Below are 20,641 nucleotides of genomic sequence, written 5' to 3'. Positions count from 1 at the left end.
AAGCTGACTGTAAAGTAAGCTACTTTTATTGTGTATTTCTCAGACTCCTATGTTACAAATCAACTTGCTATGAAATTAACCTGTTTTTCTATTTTAATACCCAAGTAATCATTCACACATACATTATATATATATATATATATATATATATATATATATATATATATATATATATATATATATATATAGTCTCATTCAAAGATCCACACATTTCAGTATTTTTCCATCGTATGTAATGTAATGCGCATGCGTGACTTTTCAATAAATACGCGCTACTGAATTGGAAGTGGTCAGAAAGATCCGGACAGCCAGAGGTGCCACGTTGTACTCGCTAACGGGTCATTCTCCTATTGCAGTAGTCCCTCCAAACTTTATTTCCTGCGTTTGCCCGTTTTCTTTGGTCAGCCGAAGGGGCTGAGTCTAATATTTTATTTTTGGATTCTACAATGACTGTAGTAGCCTTTTGACCACCTTGGCTTTCTGTAAGGATTTTAGCCCACCCTATTTCCGACATGGCGACTGTAAATCATAAAAAGGAAAAATGACTAGGGCCGCAGCTTCCAGGTCAAGGAAATTAGAGTATGAGTATTCCACCAAAAACCAAAACATCTGTGTGCCTTTTTTGCCAAAAGAAGAGTGTCAGTTTTCAAAGATGATAATATTAATTGGCTGAAAAGACAGCTGTTTTTAACGTCACAGCAGCGCTTTTTCACGAGACCCTGCTTTTTAAAATGGAAATGCTACAAGGTTGTGATACTGATTGCCAAGCACTGAAAAACGTTTCACAGTGTGAATTTAGTTAGGACACCCTAACTAAATTGCAACCAAAAAATGAGTGCTAAAAAGCGAATGGAGGAATACAAACTACGCATGGTTCTTGGGTACCCGTAGCAGCAAGATTTGGGCCAATAATGTTGGCTCCCTTCAGGTGCGGCTTTTTATAAGTAAAATGCAAATTTGTCGACTTATGAATATAAAAAAAAATCATGTTTACATGCATTTTTTGCTTATTTAAATAAATGTTTTTTTTTTACCACTAGGAGGTATTAAATGACACTGTGCCTTAAAAGCAGGGGTCAGCAAACCTTTTAAAGTTGGGAGCTAAAATTTGTTACCGATAGGTGTAAAAAGCTACAAGTTTGATATACAATTTATTACTATGTTAGCAATGTGCTATTACCAGGTTGTAATTATTAGAAGTTTAAATATCCTCAACAAAGGCAATTCGTACTCCCTGGAAAATCACAATGATCCAACACTGGACAGCCATTTTCAGAACCAGCCCCCAGGCTCCTACCTGGTGCCCGCAAGCACCGCGTTGCAGACCCATCTCATCTCATTAGCCGTACCGCTTATCCTCATTAGGGTCGCGGGGGGGCTGGAGCCCATCCCAGCCATCTCCGGGCAGTGGGCAGGGGACACCCTGAACTGGTTGCCAGCCAATCGCAGGGAACACAGGGACAGACAACTCATTTGCTCAATCACACCTAGGGACAATTTGGACCGGCCAATTCACCTGAAATGCATGTCTTTGGAAACCGGAGTGCCCGGAGGAAACCCACGCAAGCACGGGGAGAACATACAAACTCCGCACAGGAAGTCTGGAGCTGGATTTGAACCCACGACAGGTCCCCATGACATGAACTGTGCCGCACAAGCGCTAACCACTGCGCCGCCGTGCTGCCGCGTTGCAGACCCCCGCTTTAAAAGTCCAATACAACAGGCTTTTTGTCATTTTTAGCACAAGATGGGGTCAACTAAGAAGCATGTTCAGTGAATTAGTTTTTTTTTTAATAGAAAGTTGAAAAAGAACAGTTTTCAATTATACTCGTGATGACATTGAAATTAGAAAGCTAAACTAAGGCCAGACTTCCAGAAACACAGACACACAAAATGAGCATGAGGTACTTTTCAAATAAATAATAGAAATACTCATTCAAATAGCATAGCCATTTCTTGCTTCTTATTGCTGGTATATATTACCTTATATATATGCATCACTTTTCCCAAACTCGTGTGCTTGCAAATAAAAACAACCTTAACAAAATTGTACATTGAAATTGTGACCATTTAACAGACTTCAAAGAAACATTCTTGTTTTTTGTTTTTTTTGGAGAAGCGCTCTCCCTCCTAAAAAAAAAACATTCTCGCGAAATGTCAACAATGAAAACTCCACAGCTTGTGCTGGCACCTTGGCAGTCCCTCACACTGCGCTTCATCTTTTGGTGACTTCGGCTTCACTGAGTTTGAAGATCCTGAGGGGGAGGCGGGTGAGTATGTCCCTTCTTTAAGAAGAAAGCGCATATTCTGGAAGTCCTGCGCAAGATGGAGGAGACGGACCCTGAGTATGTACCAGTTTCCTAGGACGACCCGCTGCGAACCCGGGTCACGGCGGTTTGGACTCGGTAAGCTAGCGAGCCTGTCATCCCTGACTGCCGCACGAGGAAAGACTGTCATAGAGCGAGTCGCTGAGGGACTCCGGCGTCTCCGGAACCGCCGGCCGGCCGGCCGAGAGGGCCTCCTCCGGCCGCTCCCTGAGCAGCTCCAGGTTAGCCTCCCGACTCATATCGGCTACCCCGGCGCCGTGGGACTTGCCCCGGCGGCTCGGTCCCGTATGGAGTCCGGCCGGAGAGCCGCCGGGTTCTGCCACGTAGCTCGAAGACGGCCCGCTGGCTTTCAAGCTCTGGAGATCGAGACCACAGGGGTATCTTTTAGCAGGTAGGAACCCAAAACACTCATCTACTCATGAACCAGGAGTTCCAGACCCCTGCTCCAGCCAGAAGGCTACATAAAATTGAGTCTGCACGATTTGTTACTTAAAAACCTGCGGGACCAATTCTCATACGTCCAATGTCATTGCAGAGTTCAGTCCAGTATATATATATATATATATATATATATATATATATATATACTGGACTGAACGGCCAACATGTACGTTTTTACCGTACAAAGTAAGTTTATTATGCAATTTAAGACGTGTACGACGTAGGAGAAAATCTGTACGGAAAAAAACGCAAATTTGTCAATGATGGGTATCATCCGGTACACAATCAAGTTAAACCAGTTCGCCGCGGTAGCCTCCATCTCGGTATCGTTTTTTTTTTGTTGCAAACGAAGCGAGCGATTTGATGGGACTGCGGATGCGTCTGCCGCCTGGGGATTTCCCATCATGAATCACTCTGATCACACGTGAACAAAGCGAAAGCAGAGCAGTTACAACATAGTTTTGAATTTTCATTTAAAACAATCATCAAGTCGCAATGGCCGAACCTGAATTAAAATGCCGTAAGTTGAATGGAAGAGGCAAGCGTCGCAAAGAGTGGGAGCAAATGTCAGGACGATTACGAGGGATTAATACAATTCGAAGAAAAGTGTGGAATATTCATATTGCGTTGCTTGCAAAAAGGAGGTGAAAGTAGCTGCCTCCGGTTTCTATGGTTTAAAGACGCATTTTCATACAAAGAGCCACGCCAAAAACGTTTTTTTAGGGCCCGATCTTCCCTTTAGTGTGGGATAATCACTTAACGGTAACACTTACTGCTCTGAAAGGCGCGTTGAAGGACACAACCTCTTCGTCTTCCTCCTCCACGGGCAGGTAGACATCAGCAGGTCCTGCCTGAGTCTTGAGGCTGGGGAAAGTCCAGGTCTTGGAGCGAGGGGAGAACATTTGCGTTCCGTGCGCCTCTTTGTCTACGCGGGAGAAACCAAAGAGGTAAAGTTTAAGGACAAACCATTTACTCGCTGTGTTCTGAAGACGATCTCCAATCCAGATTGTGACATAATATTACTTTCAGAGTTTGAAGGGTCACAGAGCACGTCAGATTAACGCCGCCATCTTGAGGACGTTTTTTATCTCATTTGGAGAGTCACGTCTTATTTCTGGATGGACCCCCGAGTGGTATTTGACTTTCGCCGGCGTTGAATGACAGGTTGCAAAAATGTGCAAGTTCAAGATGGCGCCGAGTTGAACTTGTATTGGTTGCAATCGCTAGCAAGAAAACTGCTTGCTTTAAAGGCCACATGCTATTTCCTTCAGCCGCAGTCCAGTACTTAGTACATTTGTTAAAAGGGAAAGTGATCAATTCAACCCTCCTAAATAGTAAGAAAAACGTCATTCATAAAAAGAAAATAAAAATTAAATATTGATTTTAATGTTAAGCAAAAAATGGCTTATATAAAACAGATTTTTTTTACATAAGCCTCACCTAGGGGGAGCTAATTATGGATACTTGTACGCCATTATACCACTATGGGTACCACCCACAAAAAAAAAAAAAAAAACACACACAAAGCGCTGGACAAAAAAAAAATGGGGAAAAAAAACGATGACATTTGGTCACTGAGTTTCCGTAGGTTGTATTTTCTGCTTCGAACTCATTTTTGGTTGCATGGTCCCTTCGGGGATGAATAAAGTATCTATCTATCTATCTATCATTACACCAGGGGTTCAGCAATCTTTTTGAAGCGGAGGGTTACTGATTGGCGCAGGGGGCTACCAATTTGATATGCATTTGTAGAATGACAACAACTTATTACCAAGTTATTACCAGGGTGCATTTATTAGAAGTTCAGTAAGAATGCGCTCAGTCAAGCAATAAAACACCGTGCCAGTTAAAAATCAAATTACCTGGAAAATCATGATGAAAATCACTGAGCTATATTCAGAATCTGTTAGCGACTACTCAGGCGTTCTTAGGGGGCTACCAATGCCCGCGGGCACAAAGGTTTAGACCCAAGCACTACACAATATTGGGACATCTAGTGGTCAAAACATACACACTGTCCCCTTAAGTATTCATCGTATTTTGTTCACTTAGTTGCATTTGTAAAGGTTGGGCATTTAGTTCTCAAATATTCTATCGTTTGTGGGCAACGGAGAAACTGCCAATATAGTCCGGTTTATTTAACATAAAAGGGACGTCATGAATACGACACGCCCTAATTGGGGCGGCAGGGAAACGGCTAAACGCGGAATTGTTCATGATGACAAACGAATCTGCTGGGCCACTCTTGAGCTGCCTGAATCATTCGGTGGTAAGCTTCTTCGGGAACGTGGGAACGTCATCGCTGACGTCACCATTTCACGCTTGGCTTCGTCATTGTGAAGTTGAGTCAGGCTTCGCGGTTCATTTCGCGCATCACTTTTATTATTTGGTGAACGTTCGAGGACGCCAGGCTTGTTGAGTAAAGGAAAACGTGTAACTGTTACGTATTTAGGATACCAAAAAATTGTTTCAAGGTTACAGAAAAAAAAGAAATAAAATTAAAGGTATATTTAGTTAAAATAAGGATTATCAGTTGCCATGTGTATTGTGGGTAGACCCAAGACATGAGTCTGCTCTGAAAGGTCCGACTGAAAGCACATCTCCGTTTTGATAGTTCGGCCATTGTGGTCACGGGTCACGCCATGTTGCCACGAAAGTAAATCGGTAAATGATCAAAAAAGACAATTTAGTTCAAGCAAATTTAAATCCTAATAATGTTTTTACTTTTTGAATTGGATTTAAGACATTTTAATGCAGCCTTATTTTTAGAATAATGAATTTAATGGCTTTTGAAGACTTTTCAAGAGATTAGGCAAACCCACTTCAAACAAATAAAACTTGAACTTGGACACAAGACATCACAGAGGTTGTTGGAAATTTAGAAAGTGAACACTTTGAGTGTTTAAAACAATATCAGGGTTTTATTTTGCTCCTAATGTGAACTAAAACAGTATATTCTTGTCTGCCATGTGAAAGAGAAAGTTTTATACTATGTGGTTAGAATTTAAGTATTTTTGTAGGATTACAAGCAACTACCTGGCCTTGGTTTCCTCCAATCCTTTTTTCAAGGTAACATTGTTCATTTATCCTAAACAAAATGTAGGAAAGTTATTTATTTTCTTTAATTAGCATATTTGGTATTGAAGTTATCAAAAAGTACTTGAAAGTTATGTTATTCAAGTATAATGGTATTTGCATTACTTTACCGATTACAATTTTAAAGTAACCCTCTAAACTCTGGTGGACGCTCACCTTGGTGGATGACGCCAGCTGAGCCCCGGCCCTCCGTTTTGGGGTCCTCGGGTAGAAGTTGTTTGGGCGCGGCTCGGCACTCGTCCAGCGAAGCGGGCTCCCGGTCCAAGGTCCGGGCCCTTCGCCCGGCCCTCCCTGGAGACCCTGAGGGCCGGCGTTCGGCCCCGCCCTTAGTAAAAACTCGTCCCATCGGCCCGCTGCCGTCTGGGAGCGGGAAGGTGCCGATCCCGCTGTCCAGAGTGTATGTGGACACACCAGAACCTGCCATATAAAGACCAGACGGAGACATTTAAAGGAGCATTTCAGTCATAAGCTCCATGATGCTCTGCATTATTTACCCGAAGATTGTGGAAGCCCATTATCGCCTTGTTAATAAACAAATATACAGAACTGTTCAAAATAATAGCAGTGCAATGTGACCAACAGGAATATCTCAGGTTTAATGCGATTTTGGATTGTTACATGCCAGAAAAGTTACCAGTAGGTGCTGTAGATTCTCAGAAAACGAACAAGACCCAGCATTCATAGTAAGCACGCTCCGAAGGCGTTGCGATTGGGCAAATAGTTCAAAGGAAAACATTGAACTTTGAAAGACAGGTCACATGTTCGTTTTTTTTAACTTTTGACTTGCAGTGGAAAAAAAGCAAATGTGTGTAGTCAACACGTGATACAGTTCAAACAACTGAGTCAGTGATAAAAGCCCTGAAGACAAAAAAAAACATAAAACAGCTCTGTTATTGACTGAAATTCGTCAGGTTGCCCCTTTCGGGGCTAGACGAGGCCAATTTCAGAAACACATCGGAGTTAGTTCTTCTTGCAAGCATTTATCCCCAAAGAAGGGAAACCACGGCACAAACATCTGGGTCCTAAGAAGGAGACTCTGGTGCTGAACCACGACTGTGAAAAAGTGTCAAAATAAGTCGCAAAAAAACGCCCTTTTGGGTAAGGCCATTCTTAATATCATACTTAACGATATTGGTTTTTCAATCGTCGTTTGAGACTCACTGTCCTCACCTGCAAACTGTTGCGCGTGCATTAAATTGCCGAGGTTTTCATCCGACGTGATCTTGACCAGACGACGGGACACCTGCAAGGCAGGACCACACACAGAGATCCATTCGGCACTTGACTCGGAAAGAAGCCCAATCCCGCTACCATAATAAAGACGGGATCGACAAACCTTTTCCAACTGGTCCTCGTCGCCGTCCGTATGACCGACAACGATGCCGCTTTGCTGGCCCAATGCAGGCCTGGACGCGCTCTTGCAGTCAAACGAGAGCCTCCGCTGCGTCATACTCGCAACTTCCTTGCCGTCCACCCTGCATGTAGGGCTATGACGATTAGTTGACAAAAATCGATAATAAAAATAGTCTATTGTAGCCAGATAAGTTTTTCCAACGGAGTGAGACATCTCTACATGAATATAATCTCTGCTGAGAGTCCCAATCGTGAAATAATAATGCATACCACAAACTTCCTGAGGTTTGAGGGTATTTTAGCCTGGATATGGCCAATAAAAAAGACTACTTGACATTTTTTTTCAAAGCAGACCTTGCGTATCATAGCAGTACAACAATGCACCAACATTCTGACGCTATAAAAAAAGAGCTTGAACGTTATGACACTGGATTTTAATTGATTATTTAATTGCATGTCCCCTAAAAAAATGAACAAAGGTTTATTTATGGATATATAGCTCCACTGACCAAGAACCTAATTGGTTTTAAAGAAGGCATTTTTATTTCATTTTTGTAAGAATCTGCAGTATGTTAATTGAAAGAGGCATTTTTCATTGTATCCATTTTATTATCATTTGTCAAATAATTAAATTAATGCTAAATTTCAGAAAAAAATTATAATTGTATGATTCTCTGACTAATCGTTTCAAAAGTCAGTAATTAGTCGACTGTTAAAATAGTCAGCCCTACAGCCTGCCACCAAGCAGCAGCGAAAAGCAGGCCTCATAAGTTCAGCAGCCCAAAAACTTACTCCACAGATAATTAACCCAGGCAGGTATTACTTTTTTTCCCCAAACCCATTCGACACTTAAAAACCGCTGATGGTTAGTATGAATTGGAAGGCAATTAAAGAAAAATAGGGGTATAAAGAATTTGAAAAAAAACACTGCAAAAGCACTCGCTCAATGGTTTATTGCAACGCCTTTGCTTTTGTGGCACTTGCCCGCTGGATGGCAGCTTTGTGGCAAAAGCATTAGGAATGTGGGTCGCGGCTCACCTGTTGAGCAGCTGCTGCATAAAAGTGTCAGAGCGGGCGCCACGGTACATGACGGCCAGCTGCCCCTGAGCCGGGTCCATCACCACCTCGCACGAGTGTCCCTTGGCCGACCTCTCCACGTAGGCCCGCTCCTCTTCCAGAGCCCGCCGCAGTCCCTCGGCCTTTTCCATCAGTGTGGAGATGTTAAGACCCTCCAGGCCCTCTCGGCACTTGCCGCCGGCCGTCCTGGCCGACGACGGGATGTTGATCTTCCACTCGCGCTTGTCGTCTTTGGCTTTTGAACAGTCGGCCTTGCGACTGAGGGCGGGCAGCTTGCTCTTCTTGCGTCCGAACCATCCGGCGATGCCGTTGGATGCCTTTTGCTTGGCCTCGACAGGCGGCGGGCCTCGGTCCTGCTCCCGGAGCTTGAGCATATTCTCTTCGATGCCCTTCATCACTTTCTGCTCGATGGCCGACTGTGGGCCAGGCGCCGGCGTGCATTGGCTCTCTGGCTCAGGGGGCTTAGGAGGGGGCGGAGGGAGGCTGTCTCCGTATGCCAGGTTCTTTCTACCTTTGCCAGCAATCTTGGTTCTCTCCTCTGACTTGGAGGAGTAGCGTGGGACATCCTGGGGTTTGCTGGGTCGGTGGACGGGAAGAACCGGGCAAGGCTTGCATGGCGACTTTGAAGGGATTTTGTTGGGACTTTGCGAGGATAACTTGCCATCGTTGGGCAAATTGAGTGAGCCAGGACACCTGATGTTGTTTCGGAGTACCTGCGGAGTGTCGGCATTGGGTGTCGGCAGCCCAGTCTTGCTTTTGGAGCTCATGCAGAGACCAGCAGAAATGGGAGACCCGCCGCCCTGTTGGAGAGTCTGAGAGGAGCCGGGATGCTTGGGACTTCTGCCACTACCTGGGCCTCTCCCATCAGACGAATGTCTGCACCCATCCTTGTGGAGCTCAGCCGTCTTATTCGGCTCTTCAGCAGCCGGCCTCAAGTCATCCGTACTTCTCAGCTTGCCTAGTGCAGCTAACCTGTCTTTGAAAGCATGGTGGCTTGAATCCGTTTGCGACCTGGTGGCGCCTGCCGCTGGCCTCTTGGGGATAAAAGACGAGTCGATGCACCTGGCGCCGCTCCATTGAAGGTCTGATGAGTTGGGTAAGCTGCGATGGTTGACCCAAACCGGGGTGTCTTCCTTCTCCTTCTCCTCCTCCTCCTCCTCTTGATCCGATGTGGACGATGAAGACGAGGATGAGGATGAGGATGGCTTTTGGTGAGGAACCGCAGCCAGAACACTTTCCGGAAGCGATTTGACCAATTTACGTTCGCCAGTGCCGATTTTAACTTGGGGAGGGAGAGTACTTCTTTGCTGGAGAACCTGACCAGGCTCCTCCACGCATGCGTTTGGCAACATGTTTTGCAGGTTCTCATAATGGGGAACACTGGTCATGCTTTTGGGGGCAGGTGAAGCAGCTGCAGGTGAGGGAGCGAGTAAATCAGTACTTCTGGATGCCGAGAATTCACAGTCTCGGGTAGGTATGTCTTCGGACTGCGGGGGGGATGTCTGCGCAGAATGAGCGGCTGGGTATGACTCGGACCTGGTGGGCGGCGGTGGCGGCTGCCTGCAGCGCTCTGCAGTGGTTGAGCGACGGCTAGGAACAGGGGAGTGGTACACCTCGTAGTTGTTAGTGCGGCAAGGGATCCGGGAGCTGCGGGTAAGTTGGGGGCTGAGGCGAACGGTTGTGGCTGGGGTCTGGCGCTTGTCTCCTGTAGAGGGCATCTTCAGGAACTTGAGCAGCTTTGAAGGTGAGTTGACGGCAGCGGTTTTGACCTCGCTGAGGCAGGATGGACTTGGACTGACAGATGCGCCGGCTCGCACTGCCTCAGGCCCAGCGATGTCTCCAGTCTCTGACTTGCCATGGACAAGTCCAGGCCCTTCTGGAGTGGTGACTTGAACCTGAGGGGCCGGGCAGAACCCGGTGAGCTCTTGACAGCCTGTGTCCTCCCTACTCACACCAGCGGCTTCCTGATTGAATTTGGAGGACAAATCCTTGTTGTCATGCATGGTTGGCAGGACACACTCTGTGTTCTGACCAGAGGAAGGGCCCTCATCGACTGCGGCAGCCGGCGCGCTACAGCTGCGGGTGGCGCAAGGGCGGGCGCGCGGCTTTGGATCGCTCTCTGGGCTTTTCTTGCAATGCAGACAGCAGCCATTGCCACCGTCGCACACTGCCGCGCCATCCCCGTTTACATGACGGAGCGGTTCGGGGTCGAGGCGAGTACAGAGGCAGCGGGCCGCTTGCGTTTTGGCCTCGGCGGACACCAGCACCTGACTGTACTCGCACAAAGACAAGCCGGCCGTGGCCGGGAGGAACTTGAGAGGGTCCGTCTCCTCCATCTTGCGCAGGACTTCCAGAATATGCGCTTTCTTCTTAAAGAAGGGAGAAAGAGCATCCATGGAGGAGGCAGGGCCTCCAGGACCCGGAGAGGAGTGCCGAGCGCGGTAGCTGTTGCCCTTGGGATACAAAACAAGACATGTCACATGAGAGCTTTTAGAATTTGGGCTGACAGAATTGAGCGGCCGACAATGTCATGCAACTTCAAGTCGGATGGCAATAGTTACTTTGGCTTGTGCTTCAGTCTGAGCAGCCTCCAAATGCTTGGCTGAGACATTGTGCAGTTGCGCAGCATAATCTGGGAGGGGCCCTGCCAGAACCTGTGGGAAGACCATTGCTCATGAGATACGCAACTAAGCAGACTTTTAAAGTGCGAGTTCAAATGACAATATTAACGCAACCCCTTTTCCATCCACACACAGGGAGACGAACGAGCATGCATTCTGAACAATCTTGCCGGGACCTGGATCTGATGCATGCAATCACCTAGAACTTTCTGCATCAGTCAAGATTATGGGGCTGGAAGTTGTTAACTGGACATTTTGTTTCTTCTGTACCTACATTTAATGTTAATGACTGTGTATTGAAACCCTTGTAACATCCATTGCAGAGGGGAGATTACCACATGTGCGGCCCCTTCTAAAGTTTTTTAGTTCTCTTTATGCTGACATTTTTGAGTTTTTCCTGGCCCTCGTGTGGGTTTCAGATCAGGGAATGTTGTAATGGGGGTCTGTGCAGCCCTCAGACATTTTTAGGGTTTGTACACCTTTGTGTAATGGGCAAATTCAAGCAATTTTCAAGCACTTTTAAGGCCGATTTTTCCAGGACCTTCAAAGAAAGAAATCCAGCGCCAATCAAAAGAATGTTTTTTATTCCTTTTACTTTGATGACTGAAATAAAGTTGCTATCTTACTGCTAGCACATACTTTGTGCTAATCCTATCGATGATCCCTACTGCCCCCAATAAGCACTTGCATGGCTGACTCCTTATCGGTGTGTGTGTGTGAATGGGTAAGTGTAAAGCACATTGTAAAGCGCTTTGGGAGGTCTTCATTGACTTGAAAAGCTCTATATCAATGCAAACCATTTACCATGATATGTATTCTTTTTCTGTCAATGGGCTGCTATAAACTGACATGAATTCTGCCATTCTGCTTCAACAATGCACGTGCAGCTTAGCTACGTCACACTTGTTTACAAACACGGAAGGGCTCTATAGGTGTTATAATTAAGTTCCATACTGAAGACAAAAAGAAAGAACTGTATGTATAAAAAGCAAAAAAGAGAGCCAAATTTTAACTCATTTTAATGATATTGATTAATCCAAAGCAAACTGCACTCAGTCATTCAATCAACTGCTGATCTTTTGCTTTTTGTTTTACTTATTTTAATTTCTATTTTTTGTGTGTTTTTCAGAGAGTCGCTGTCTAAATTGGTTAAAATGGAATTGTATATAGTTGTGCATTTTATCATTTATTTATAACACTGAAGAGTTAATATTTTCAATTTTGATTTTATGGTTTCGCATTTAATTCATATAAACAGATGAGTTTTTCCATTTGATGAGGTTGCACTTTAAACTAATTCATATTTCATATATTTTTCAGGGATCCCTGCAAAACATATGTGATTACCAATTACAAAATAATTTGATGCATAATGTTTGGTTATTATTGATAATGTTTCATTGAAAAAAACAAAAAAAAAATCTGAGGAGCTGTTTGGGAGCCGAGCTCTTCTCAGTGAGCCGAGCCAAAAGAGCCAGTTTTCTAAGAAGAGCTATCCTCTTGGGTGTGACCAGAAGGAGGCGGTGGGGCTTTACATGAACACACCATAATGACTGAGAGCAGGTGTTTCACCGTGTTCTCGTTTGACCGCGTCCCTGCGTCCTAGACGCATCATTTTTGCTGGGGACGCATCGTGTCAAATCAACGTGCGTCCCCGGGACGCAACTTTTTTGACACATAATTGTCATTATTACCCGATAACATTTTTTTGACAAAGATTTACCGCACTCCAAACTTTTCGTCAGGCAGATCCGCCATTGTTGTTTTGATCTCATGGTTCGGGTTTTTGTCTGCACGCCGATCTCGGCCAACGAGATCTTGTTGCTTCGAGATTACGTCATTGTTGTGGTGGTTGCCGTCGAGGGAAGGTGAAAATCAACACAAAATTGGTAATTTCTTCAGTGTCAGTAATAAGTCGAATCATAATTCAGAAAGTGATAACGACGTCAATAATTCCGGCACGAAAAAACAGCGGAGAAATTCGTCGGAAGATCGCGGAGGCTAGGAAAACATGTGTGTTGAAGCGAACGATTCAACGAAAGAAAATAAACAAAAGAGTACTCCTAGCAAGAAAATTACTTTTCTGCCAAAATGGACTAAATTATATTCCTGGTTACGCTATGAGGAGGATGATAATGGATTGGACCTTGAGAAGGCATTACAACTGTGGCGGGACAGCAAACCACGAAGAATATATTGTTGTGAACTGAAAAATCTTGAAGTGATAACTGATTTGTATTACCAATAAACTGTTGATTAAAACTGAATGAATAGATTTATATTATATATTTGTCGCCAATTTACAATTTCAACCTCGATAACACAAAATTTGGGGGACCCATAGATCTCTCTTCTGACCCATAGATTTTGGAGCATGCGAGTCCCCGGGACCCTTAACTTTTCAGAGGTAAAATGAACACTGGTTTCGGCGTCCTCTTCACACACTTTTGATTTTTTTTTTTAATTTATTGCGTGGTCTATGGATTCAGGCTGACAAGAAACATGGCAATGGCAACAATTTCAAGCATTTTCAAGCACTTCACCCAAAATATGTTTTGTTTTTAAACGAGCAGACTTGATCATTGGTAGCGATGAGCTATCAAAACAAAAAACAGTCCATGAAAACGGCCAAGAGTATGTGGGCTTTCTATCAATCAAAAGAAAGCTTACATACATTAAAGATGGTGGGTGTGAAATTACGGTTTTCTGTGTTTGTTTGTTCACAGCTGGCATACATAAATGGAAAACGGGAGCACTCTGTGGAGAAGCCATCACCTGGTAGTGGTCTGTGGGCTGATTGGGCAGCTTCTGCTGGAAAAGCTCACAAAGTGCCCGATTCTGTTTCTCCAAGTCGAACACTAGCATCTTCAACTTGATGCACTCTTCCCTCAGGTCCTGTTCCAGCAAACATGTATGCAGACACTCAAAATTAGAGTTCACAACTACCCACTGCTGGCGATGTTAGCTACCTTCTGATTGAGGAGCGCTTGTACCACGTGGTTTGCCACCTGAAAGCGCAGCAAGTATTTAAGCAAGGCTACTAGTAGCAGAGTTAAGCACTGCAGGCAGGACCTCACCTCATCCAGGCATCGCTCGTATGCTTCTCGTTGGTTTTCGTTGGCCAGCAATAGGGCCGAATTTTCTGCCTGGTAAATAAAGAAAAAGAGCAAACCTTCAACCAGCACAGGACAAATATGATTTCTATTGAATAATCAAATCAATAACGAGTTTATTTTATGTCTGTTAACTGGTTAAAACCGATGGCTTCTTCTTGCCTCCACTCAAAAGGAGCCTCACCCTATCTTGTATCGCTCACAATTTTTAAGGTCAGCTCCATTAAACCACACCCCCACATTGCATATTACCCTATTTTTATTACAGTGTGTATTTGATGTAACACTATTTAAATACTCTATATCAACACGTAACATTGGGTATTTGTGTATTATATTCCTTTTATTTTATTATTGTTTTATTTTCAACACAAGGATACTGCTGGAAGTGGGAATTTCCCTACGGGGATGAATAAAGTATCTATCTATCTATCTATCTATCTATGTAACAACTCATTAGAATAGAATAGAATGGAATATGCCTTTATTGTCATTGTTACAACATGGGATATATTGTGACAACGAAATTGGACGACTCCAGTTCCACATTTTACAGTGAGGATAAGGAAACAAAGAGATAAAGGACCCAAAAACATACGCAACATGCCTACGCTTACTTTGCACAATGTTGCCTATTTTGTACTACCGCATATTGCACTGATACTATCCCAAAACTGTAACACTTTACATGCCCACACTTTCTTGTGTAAATATTGTGTAGATTATCTTTTCTTTTTTGTTTTTTTATTTTCTCAGCAAAATGTGATACTGGAGTGCCGCGTCCAATTTCGTTGTCACATCTTGCTCATGTGAACATTTGATCCTGTACAATCCAATTTAAAGATGACATTCCTTCCCATTGGCCAGTCTCTCCTTCCTCTCATTTGCTCCAAATAATAAAAAAATCCACCTCTAGCTCCTTGAGTCTGTCCATCAGCTCGCTGCTTTTCTCCTCCAGGAACGACTCCACGTCCGCCTCCTCATCCGAACCAAAGTCTGCGTCGCGCATTCCGGGCTCCGCCTCGTCTGACATTGTTCTCATCTGTAGGTATGCGTAGCAACGCTCTGCATGGTTTTGCGCCAGTCGAGCTGAACCGGCACCAACCCTACTTCTTCCAGTAGTCTTGGGGTGAGATTCTTCTAGAATTTGTCCAAAAAAGCAACAACAAAAACATTAACAATAAAGGCAAGAAAAAAGTTAACTATTTTAGGAGACATATTCGACCGAATCAGTTTTTTGGAGAAATAGGCCCTTTACAAATGGCAAACCTTCACTATAAACATAATGAAAGGGGTGTTTTGCTCACATCAACCCCCTCCAGGTACTCCGGCACGATATTGCGCTCCAACTCCCTCCCATCTTATGAAAATGGATGGGTGAATAATGTGGTACATGCATCTTTGGGGACCGTTTACTTGTGTTTCTAAGCTATTCTTGTGAATAATTTGACATCAAGATCTAAATAATAACTGAAAAAATATATTTAAGCACTATTCTTTTCTCTTTGAATAATTAGAAATGTCCTACCAAGTCTCCGATCTTTGTCTACATCGCAATACCAACGCATGAGGTGGGTTTTTTTTTGTGCTTTTTTATAGTTGGAAAACATGATATGCTGCAAGATCAGTCCAAATGCTTGAAATGCAGCAGGCGGTAAATGCATGGAAAAATATTCCTCTGTCCAACATGGAGAAAGACCAGTTTCTTTTTTCCATCTATTAAATTTAAAGCGCAACCTCATCAAATGGAAAAACTCATCCGTTAATATGTGTTTTGTGTTGTTGGTGTGCCAATTAGGGGCGTTGCAATACAACTTTTTCACTTTGGACACAGTACATAAATATTATCCAACAGTATATTGATATTATCCAATCTGATATTAGCAGAAATGATATGTGTTGTTTGTAATTGTTCAATGTCTGAATTAAGCACACAGTTTGAATTTTAGACTACAGGTTTCTCAAGTCAAGTCAGATTAGCAGGCTTATTCTCACCTGTGATTTGTGGTCCCTTTTTGAAGCACGGCTGTCAGGGGCCTCGCTGTCCTCACAACCCGAGATAGGAGCTGAGAAGACAAACACATTTTTTTTCCATTCTCGTCTTTCCCATATTTGACATAAACCACAAATCCAAAGAAAAAAACAACCGTGTCAGCCTACATTTCAGAACCTGACCGGACGGAAATGCATCATGTTAAAGTACATACAAATAATGTTCCAAAAATATTTGCTATGTAAAGATTAATTGAAAAAGTAGGAGTACCCAGAATCCTTTGGTGGTAAGGAAATGCAAAAGGGAAATTTAAGGTCAGACGATGCTTTCGATCACCTTTTTTAAATAACCAAATCATTAGGTGACCAAGCCCTCCCATTCCAACCCTTATGTTGAATGCCAAGCAGGAAGAGTCGGTCCCTTTTTTGTAAATCTTTAGTCTAACCCAGCACTGATCTCCATGTCTCAGGGCAAATTCTCTGTCACAAGGCCATCAATCTGCTAATAGGTCTTCTTTCTTAGGCTTCTGTGTATGGGTTTACATTCTTTGTTTGCGCACCCCGCCACCCTCCCACTTACTAGGTAGGAGAGGCAAACAACCTTCTATTATCATGTTACGGTAAAGTCTGAGAATCTATTGCACAAAGTGCTCTTTGGTGGAAGCTTGATCTGGGCGGGACGGTGCTTTAATCCGGTGACCTGCCGCCGTATCTAAAGCACGTCACGTCATGTGTGATTTGTTTGGCCGTCAAGATAGCACCTAATTCCAGCTCTGATCCTCAGGAGCTCGCGTTTCAGGGAAATGAGATTAGAGTTGTGGAGCATGAACCACCCTACGAGAACCGACAATGAAAACTCAAAGACTTTAATGGGCAGAAATATGTTCTGAAACAACTCGCTGAGCCAAAGCTTCTAGAGTGGTATCGATGGCACTCGGGGATTTTGGCGCCCCGCCATACCCCTTACCCCAGTTGTTGGCAGCCACCAGGCCATTTTTCTATTGCACGTTTCTTTGCATTGCAGTTACGAAGCACAACTCTTTAAAAAGTGTCAAAGCACTATTGTAATAACTTAGGCCAGTCTCTCAACTCACAGATGCCTTAAAAGTACACCCTGGCGGCGCACATCTTCTCCAGGCTAGTTGCCTATTTATCCTGACAGTGTTCAATCTTACTTTTCTCTTTAAAGTCCTCGACAAATTTTTACCATAGACCAGTGGTCGAGGTCTTTTTTGACCCAAAGAGCCATGAAATCAAAATCTTTTTTTTTGAGGGAGCCACATCATATATTTTAAGACAAAAGATAATAAAACCGCCATATCCGCCCTCCAGACAAAGGATAATTCTTCAATAATCCTGCAGTTAGTTAAGAGTGTTGAGGCTCATTTTGACTGTCATTTTTGTCCTAAACAATGGTTTCAAAACAAGGTGCAAGCAAACTTGTCTTGTAAAAATTGTCACAAAATACTGCAAACGGATACGAACGTATTCACCCTCAGTGCAGACGACGGTGGGCAAGGAGAAGGATTGCGAGCACCCTTCGTATAGCTCTGCCTATTCCAATCGCTCACCCGGTCAAATTGCGCTAGGTACTTTTTTGGAGCTTTTGGATAATTAAAGTTTGTTGTGTGGCTTTTCATCATAAAGTGTCTCAACAATAAAAATAGATTGTTTAACAATTTTCCACGTATGGATTTATTTAGCGATTTACAGCCAAAATGGGGTCTGTTGGAGTGAGACCTTGACTGTAAACTGTAGTGTTCACTGTGCACTTTATGTATACTGGACTGAATCATTCAAGAAGCCTGTCTTGGCACTGTTTTGGCTTCGCACGTGTGTTAATCGGCTCTGCGTTAAACGCCACACTAAATAATTGCACAACTTATATTATCTCCGGGCCCTATGTACACATGAAAAAGAGCCATACATGGTTCGTGAGCCGTAGATTCTCGACCCCTGCCTTAGAGTGTCATGTCTAATCTCGTTGCATACAATGTTTTACAACGTTGATATCAATGACAATAAAGACAATTCAATTCAGTAGTTCAAAAATGCATATCAAACCGGGTGCCATTGCGCTAACCAGTAACAAAAAGTAGCTCTCATCTTGACAAAGGTTGGAGACCCCTAGGTTACACAGGGGATTTGGTCTTATTATTATTATTACGGTTAATATTACCAATGTTATAATTGGGCTGGGACGCGAGAATATAGTCGGATAATAAACTCGTCCGAAGTACAATAAAGATTGTGGACCACTGCTCTATCCGACAGAATTCTTCCAAGGAAGATGCTGGAGGCAGCAGCATCCAAAGGGAGGAGCCACTTGGCAGCCATTGTCTGCATTCAAATTTGGGAGGAAGATCAAAGAAACGTGGTGGAGTGGGGGTGGAAGGGATTCCCGTCACACAAGCGAAATTTGGGCTGAAGGGGGAGGGGGTTGCTAAAATCAGGTCGAGATAGAGGTACACTAAGCACTAGTAAAGCTAATTAGAAATTTGACACACAAACACAAACGCACGACAAGTATCCTGGGCCGTCCCAGCTACTTGTCAGATTTACGAGGCTTTGTTGGCTGCAAGAAAACCCAAACATGCACCGAGTAAGCCCCTCCATCGGGTAAAAAGGTTGCCAGGGCAGCGGATGTCCTCGCAAATGGCGCGATCGCTTGGACAGCTCACCTTGAAGGCAAGTGCGTTTCCTGCCGTGGAGTCGGCAGGCAGCGTGGTAGCAGCGAGGAAGGCCACGGCTGGGCATTTCTGACACGGGATGCGCCTATTGCGGCTCCTCCCTCAAAAAGGCGGAAGCCAGTCGGGGAAAGACCCCTCGCGAGGAACCGAGCCCAGATGAGCGTCTTCCATTGTTCTGGAGAGAGCAGCTAGCGAGGTGTCCTCCAAGCCGGTCCAGCGTCCCGATGACGCCGACAGCTGCGGATCGCCCCTCCACCCCACCCCACTCCTTGATCGGCCGCCTCCTCATCCCTCTGCAAAATGTTAACCTTGCGGCTGCCGGCAAAAAGGGGGAAGGAGGGGGATGCACAAAGGGACGCCGGAAAGCCACACAGGATGTTCTTCTTTTACACCGACGGGGAAAAAAAGAAGCTGTGTAGCATGCTAAGAGGATTGTCTGTGGATCACTCGTGTGCTCTTTGGTGGCCTCGATTCGGCCAAAGAAAAACTGAACAGACTTGCCGCTTACTTTCTCATCTAAGGTTCCACTTGAGATCCAAGACAAAATGTGCAAAACCATTTGAAATATTTCTCTCTCGAAAAAGAAAGATGCCTATTTAGAAAGACCGTACTCATTGTAGTACCAACAAATAAAGCTGCCCGCTCAATAATGTTGTACGGTATTTTCCGCACTATAAAGCTCACCCCCAAAAAGTAGTCTTTTTGCGAAATTTTTGTTTCATATACAAGGCGCACTGGAGTACAAGACGCATTTAGTTAAAACTACAGTAGGGGCTAGGGTTGCACCAAAAGTAAATAAGTACCGTGTTTGTACATTGTTTGATCAGTCAGAATATATCACTGATCACAATTGCCAAGGCGGGAGAGTGCTTTATTCTATCCACTAGACCACTAGGGATACAGATGACACATAAAAAAGGAATTTCATCATCACACTATTTTTAATCACGTTAGCACATTGCTGATAATATTCTTGCGGCCCAGCCCAATACTATCAGACGTTTGTGACCACTGAAATACAGTATTTGTATTGCCAAGTTTTTACAAAGCACACGGGACTCTGAACTGAATGAAGAGAAAGGCATTGTTGGAAGTAATTTGTTCGTCCTGAAAGATATAAAAGCATGGCAGGACATATTCAAAACATTTGACACACAGAGTAGAAAAAATAGGAAACAAATTTGTAATCACCTTATGTTTTTTCTCATTTCTCTAACATTCGTATTTGGTACTGTGACTAAAAATAGTGTAATAATGAGATAAGACCTAATGCCTTTTTATATGCCATCTTTTCCCAGTGGCGTTTTTACTGTCGCAATTTGGGTGGAACCAATAAGCCATTGATGCTAGGTCCTTAGCTTGACCTTGATGCTAGATCCTTAGCTTGGCCTTTTGATTTTTGCATTCCGGAGATGGAACTCCACGCATCGGCCCGGTATTGCAGTACCTCCGGGAACGGTGCATTCGCAATGATCGCAACAAGGCTTTAGGGCTAGGACCTTAGCTTAGCCTTTTGGCTGAGAGTAAGTGTCCCGGCTCCTAGGCTTTGTAGCGTATAATGAACTGACCGATAACGGATAATGGATAATGAATAACGAAGATAGATCAATAACCCTTAAAAACCCCAAAACCCCCGATGACGGATAATGGATAATTGATAAAGAATATAGAACAATAAACCTTACAAAATCCCCCCCGATAACGGATAATGGATAATTGATAAAGAATATAGAACAAACCCCCTCTATACCATTGCCACCATTTTTATGCAATTGTGGTCAGCGATAAATATATAGTCATCCATAATGTTTAAATACCAGTATGCATTTCCGATTCCGTCCATATATTTTATATATATATATATATATAGGCGCACATTCAAATTCCTCGCCAATTTGGGATTTTCGGGTGTGCCTTGTAGTCTGGGATTT

At 43.9% G+C, this 20,641-nt stretch overlaps 1 protein-coding gene across 2 annotated transcripts in view; it reads right to left on the bottom strand.

The window, feature by feature from the left end:
* Window positions 1-1,769: 1,769 nt before the first annotated feature.
* Window positions 1,770-20,641, bottom strand: part of nckap5l (NCK-associated protein 5-like) — a 30,716-nt gene continuing 11,844 nt past the window's right edge. The window contains exons 1-13 of one of the 2 annotated variants that reach the window (XM_088332339.1): window positions 18,702-19,005; window positions 16,024-16,094; window positions 14,939-15,168; window positions 13,993-14,061; window positions 13,885-13,923; window positions 13,691-13,810; window positions 10,856-10,948; window positions 8,256-10,747; window positions 7,201-7,339; window positions 7,035-7,107; window positions 6,021-6,281; window positions 3,542-3,693; window positions 1,770-2,683 (exon numbers count right to left, since the gene is read on the bottom strand). In XM_088332339.1, coding sequence (XP_088188465.1) covers window positions 2,423-2,683; window positions 3,542-3,693; window positions 6,021-6,281; window positions 7,035-7,107; window positions 7,201-7,339; window positions 8,256-10,747; window positions 10,856-10,948; window positions 13,691-13,810; window positions 13,885-13,923; window positions 13,993-14,061; window positions 14,939-15,070 — 3,831 coding nt within the window. In that variant the 5' untranslated portion in view covers window positions 15,071-15,168; window positions 16,024-16,094; window positions 18,702-19,005 and the 3' untranslated portion in view covers window positions 1,770-2,422. Of the gene's footprint in view, window positions 2,684-3,541; window positions 3,694-6,020; window positions 6,282-7,034; window positions 7,108-7,200; window positions 7,340-8,255; window positions 10,748-10,855; window positions 10,949-13,690; window positions 13,811-13,884; window positions 13,924-13,992; window positions 14,062-14,938; window positions 15,169-16,023; window positions 16,095-18,701; window positions 19,006-20,641 lie in introns of those variants that run through there. The other variant, XM_088332338.1, reaches the window with a different exon arrangement.

Source organism: Urocampus carinirostris, chromosome 3, assembly GCF_059441175.1.
Source record: "Urocampus carinirostris isolate Australia breed hairy pipefish chromosome 3, RoL_Ucar_1.0, whole genome shotgun sequence".
Lineage (NCBI taxonomy): Eukaryota > Metazoa > Chordata > Actinopteri > Syngnathiformes > Syngnathidae > Urocampus > Urocampus carinirostris.
Note: the sequence above shows the minus strand (reverse complement) of the source record. Positions and strands in the feature narration are given on the sequence as shown.